This window comes from Gobius niger (assembly GCF_951799975.1).
Source record: "Gobius niger genome assembly, chromosome: 5".
Classification (NCBI taxonomy): Eukaryota; Metazoa; Chordata; class Actinopteri; order Gobiiformes; family Gobiidae; genus Gobius; species Gobius niger.
Window position 1 is genome coordinate 13,574,443 of NC_136856.1, and position 5,433 is coordinate 13,579,875.

General features: G+C 41.4%; 1 protein-coding gene across 1 annotated transcript; it reads left to right on the forward strand.

Moving 5' to 3' along the window:
- Positions 1 to 309: 309 nt before the first annotated feature.
- On the forward strand, positions 310 to 3,426 carry gpx3 (glutathione peroxidase 3). Its single transcript, XM_079557499.1, has 5 exons — positions 310 to 511; positions 1,569 to 1,719; positions 1,891 to 2,008; positions 2,715 to 2,814; positions 2,892 to 3,426. The coding sequence occupies exons 1-5, from the start codon at positions 428 to 430 to the stop codon at positions 3,105 to 3,107; spliced, it is 669 nt and encodes a 222-aa protein (XP_079413625.1). The 5' UTR covers positions 310 to 427; the 3' UTR covers positions 3,108 to 3,426.
- The last annotated feature ends 2,007 nt before the right edge of the window (positions 3,427 to 5,433 follow it).

The window sequence follows — 5,433 nt, forward strand, 5'->3', positions numbered from 1 at the left end:
GCTGACCCCTTGTGGTGAACATAAAAAACGCATGCAAGTTCAGACAAGACTTTGGCAAATTAATTATTTCTATCATGTAATTATTATTTATAGGCAATAAATACATAAGGCTGAGTCAGAACGTTTTCTTACTCTATTAAGGAGATTTTAGGCTGCTGTTTTGTTTTTTATGCTTAGAAATTGTTCTCCTTTTTTGTATTTGTTTTTTGTATTTGTTGTTAACACAGACACTAGTTGTTTTGAGGGGTTTTTTTTAGGGCCTTTATAACTTTGACACAGACACAAGTTCAACTACCCTATCATTTATTGTTGGATCACGTCAGCACTTCCATCATCCCATCGTATCATCTGTGGCCACTCCGCCCTTCCCATGGGGTCTTTAAAGCAGTCGCGTTGATCCTCCTCAGACCTCAGACCTGTGGGAGCGATGGACAACGTCCCGTGGGCTCTGATCCCGCTGGTCCTCTTCAGTGTGCTGCAGCCGTGCGCCTCCGAGGACCAGTTTGCGCAGGTTGGTACTATAGCCTCCGAGTCCCTGACCTGCTATCCATGCGCTCCTTTTGTGACCTTTTATTTCTAATACGTTAAAATGTATTGTTTAGTCTGTTTAATAGGCATATGTCTTCTTTTTATTAGGTAACGGCTGACAATTTTGTCAACCAAGTTAATGATTAGGCATTTGATAAATATTAGTTGTGGCACAGGTGTTACGCATCATTGTGCACATCATGTTCTGTGCACTGTGTTCATTAGAAGAACATGTTCTTCCATGTTCTTCTCACTATGTTTATTAGAAGAACATAGTGAGAGCATAAAATGAATGGACACTTTTTCATGATAGGCATTAGGCAACTTAATTTAGTTTGTTCCAATTATTATTATTTTTTACCATTATGCTGTAAACTTATTGTCTCTTCTTGTATATGATAACAAGCAACGTTTGAGCTAGGTATGATAACTATGTATTTACATAGGACCATTTCATTAAGAAATGGGCTATGGTCAAAACAATTACTTTAATGTATGTAATCGTCTCTGATGTTTATTTATAAGAGTTGGTTGACTATGAGACTATTGTGTAACTTGGCAGATGTCAACCTCACTTCACAACATAAGAATGTGTCAGCAGATTGGAACATGTGGAACCAACATGTTATCTTATCATGTTCTCAGGCCTCTTGTGCTATTGTGGCCTACATGATAAAATACAGAACTACATTTGACATGTTACACACTTTAAGTTACAATATTACAATACTTTGACATGAATTAAAACGGGAAAATAGGCATGGCAAGATCATTTACAGCATATTTCATGTCAAAGGCAACTCAATGTGCCTCATAGCAACACCAAAGACACAAAATTACAATAAAAACGACAACAAAAATTGTGAATATACCCTTTTCAAAACAACATAGTTCAAATTTGTGGCAAAAAAATACTATGTTAAAAATAAATTGCCCATTTGTGTGAGGTTTCATTCACATTCAACATGTTTTGATGATGACTTTTTATGGAGCTGTGAAATGTGAATGTCATTGTTAATAGTTGGTTTTGTGTCCCACAGCCTTGTGACTCATCCATAGATGGCACCATTTATGAATACCAAGCCAGGACCCTGAATGGCAGCCGCACTGTTAGTCTGCGGAGCTTCAGAGGCAGAAGCGTCCTATTCGTCAATGTGGCCACGTACTGAAGTTACACCTACCAGTACGCACGTAAGAAAATCACAGCAACACGCGCAGCCATGTAAAAGAAGCACATACAGAGCTAGATTTCTTTAAGCAGTTATTATACTTACCCATAGCTCTAGGGAAGAGTATGGCACACAAATAGACGGTTTAGCTTGGTAACATTGACTAAAATAATTGTGTTTTATTTTCACCCAGACCTGAATGCACTACATGAGGAGCTAAAACCTTTCGGGCTCACAATCCTGGGCTTTCCATCTAATCAGTTTGGGAAGCAAGAGCCGGGGCAAAGAGATGAGATCTTGCCAGCTTTAAAGTAAGCAAACACTGTACACCACCATTATCAGGAAAAGTATACAAGGACTTCTATTACAGCTACTTCAATTTCTACTGCTTTTAATTACTCCTAAATCCACTCCTTGGGCTGCATTGATCCTAATGTGAAAAGCACTATAATACCTTTAAAGGTAACTGAAGAAATGAATGAATCCTACTTAGTAATCCTACTTAATTGCCTTCTTTCAAATCCTCAAGGTTATTCTAGTGCTTCAGTACCTTGAAAGAAAAAGCTATGAATGACCAACAGAATTAAGGTCCAGAGTTTAATATTGAGTGTCAGTATGTAACAGTAGAACAAGAAATGAACCATAAAATTGAATCTTCTGTAACAGTGTTGAAGATCCTGTTTGTCACTCAGCGAATCCTAATTTAATTAAGTAATTTAATAAAGGGCTTTGTTGGACTAGACCAGGTTCTCAACAAGTTTCACAGTGACTATTTATTTCAATATATAAAGAAGAAAAAAACATGTCAGCCTTTAAATGATTGCATGATTTCAGCTTTATAGGCTTATTCAATGCTTAAACCACCAATGTTGGAGATTTACAGCATTTTTCTTAATATTTAACAAATTAGAACAAAGTGCTTTATGGTTTGGAATAAATCATTAAAAAAGGAGCATGTTGGGTTATGTTTACTTGCAAGTTTTCAGTGTCACTGATTATCCTGTTTTTGTGTTCCAGGTATGCCAGACCGGGCAATGGATTTGTGCCAAACTTCCTCTTATTTGAGAAGGGTGATGTCAATGGAAGAAATGAGCATCCTGTTTATACTTTGCTTAAGGTAAGTTACTGTACATATACTTAAATATGAAATGATACATTAAATTCTGTTTATAACATTTTATCTTATCTGTGGAGGGTGCTTGCCCAGCTGTTGGGGACAGCTTTGGCAACCCCTACGGCAGACTGTTTTGGGAGCCAATGAAAGTCAATGACATCAAGTGGAACTTTGAGAAGTTTCTGGTGGGTCCTGACGGGAAGCCTGTGATGAGATGGCATCCCAGTGTGGAGGTGTCCCAAGTTCGAGATTTTCTCCTCAATAATTTCAACATCATGTCCCAAATGGGGCAGTAGATTAATTGTGTCAGAGCCATGTTAATGGTTTGTAGGTACTGTTGAAGAAAACAGCATGTTGAATGAAGAGGGGGCTTGAAAGCAGTGTGTCTGCGGTGCCTCTTTGGAGTCGGGTGTCAGGGCCAGTCTCTTTGTGCATTCAGAGCTGCCCTGCAAAACCCAAGAGCATGTTGTTTTCCCCTAACTTCAGCACCTGTGAACCATATACTCCTAAATGTTAATTCAGTTCAATAAATCATGGAAATAAAAGACTGATGTGTATTTTTCTCTGACTGCCACTGTAGATAACAGCTCATGCCTGTTTGGATCAGTTCCTTTTTGTGTGTTGTTGTGAAGATGATGACGCAGACTTAAACATGTCACACTTTGTCATCCATCCATCCATCCATTTTCTTCCGCTTTATCCGGGGCTGGGTTTGCGGGGGCAGCAGCCTCAGCAGAGATGCCCAAACTTCCCGATCCACGCACAGCACACCTCCTCTAGCTGTTCTGGGGGGACCCCGAGGCGACAACAGGCCAGCTCGGAGACATAGTACCACCAGCGTGCCCTGGGCCTTCCACGAGGCCTTGTCCCACTAGGCCATGCCTGGAACATCACCCGCGGGAGGCGACCAGGAGGCATCCGGAACAGATGTCCTAGCCACTTCAGCTGTTCCTTTCGACGTGAAGGAGCAGCGACTCTACTCCAAGCTCCTCCCTGGTAACTGAGCTCCTCACCCGATCTCCAAGGGTGCGCCCAGCCACCCTGCGAAGGAAACTCATTTCGGCCGCTTGTATTCGCGATCTTGTCCTTTCGGTCATTACCCAAATCTCATGACCATAGGTGAGGGTGGGAACGTAGATCGATCGGTAAATCGAGAGCTTTGCCCCCCTCAGCTCCCTCTTCACCACAACAGACCGATACAGCGACCGCATCACTGCTGACGCCGCACCGATCCGTCTGTCGATCTCACACTCCATCCGTCCCTCACTCGTGAACAAGACCCCGAGATACTTGAACTCCTCCACTTGAGGCAAGGATTCCCCACTGACCTGTAGAGGGGAAACCACCTTTTTCCAGTGGAGAACCATGGCCTCAGATTTGGTGCTGATCCTCATCCCGGCCGCTACACACTTGGCTGCAAACCGCCCCAGAGCAGCTGAAGGTCCTGATTTGTTGAAGCCAACAGAACAACATCGTCCGCAAACAGCAGAGATGAGATCCTGAGGCTCCCAGACCGAACACCCTCCGGCCCATGGCTGCGCCTAAAACTTCTGTCCATAAAGGTAATGAACAGAACCACCTTTATACAAATCAATAATTCTTGATCGTAGGTCTTCAGAGAGGTCTTGAGCGAGGCATGGTGCACATCAGACAATGCTTCTCAACAAGGGACAATTCTTAACTAGTGTTTGGTTTTCAGTGCCCAGGGCAGCTTTAAGCCTCACCTCAGTGATTGGACTTCAGGTTGGCACACAACTGATTCTAAATGTCTGCATACATTCTTATTAGCTCTTGGAAGATCCTTAGCCAGGTGGTGTACTTACAGTCAGGTCCATAAATATTGGGACATCAACTCAGTTATGATGTTTTTGGCTCTATAAACCATCACAATCGATTTCAAATGAAAGGTCAAAGATGTACTTAAACTGCAGACTTTACGCTTCAATTTGAGGTTTGCATGCGTGCTTCCGACTTTATAAGGGACCAAAAGTAATGGGACAAGTGGCTGCTCAGCTGTTCCATGGCCACAAATTAAAGCTGAAAGTCTGCTGTTAACGCACATCTTTGTTGTTTCATTTCAAATCTGTGGTGGTTTATAGAGCCAAAAAGATGAGAATTGAGTCGATGTCCCAATATTTATGGACCTGACTGTACTTATTCCACCCTCTCCTGTGAATGTTTACATGTTATGGCCAATAAAAACATGATAAAATGTAAATGTTTGGGTAGTATTAGTTCAAGCAGACACTGTTTAATCATTCTTGTGATTTTGATGAGGATTATACTGCATTTTATATTTTCGTCCCACTGTATAGTACTAATGGAGTATTTGTCCAATTAAAATCATTTGGAAAAACTGTACAATTGAAAATAAAAGTAACGTTAAATGGTTTTCAAAAACGTTTTGACCTCAGTCTTGTAAGGCCTGTGTGTTTGAAGGTATTTCAGGTGATACAATGACACTTTGTCGCCCCCATTCAGGGTTGCCAGATTCTCAAAACCAATATATCGTACCAAGCTTCCAAAACTATCGTATTTCAGCACAAACCATCGTACACTATAAATAAGTAGCACCTGCGCAAAATATGGCTCAAATCATCACCACTCCTAACTACAACACAC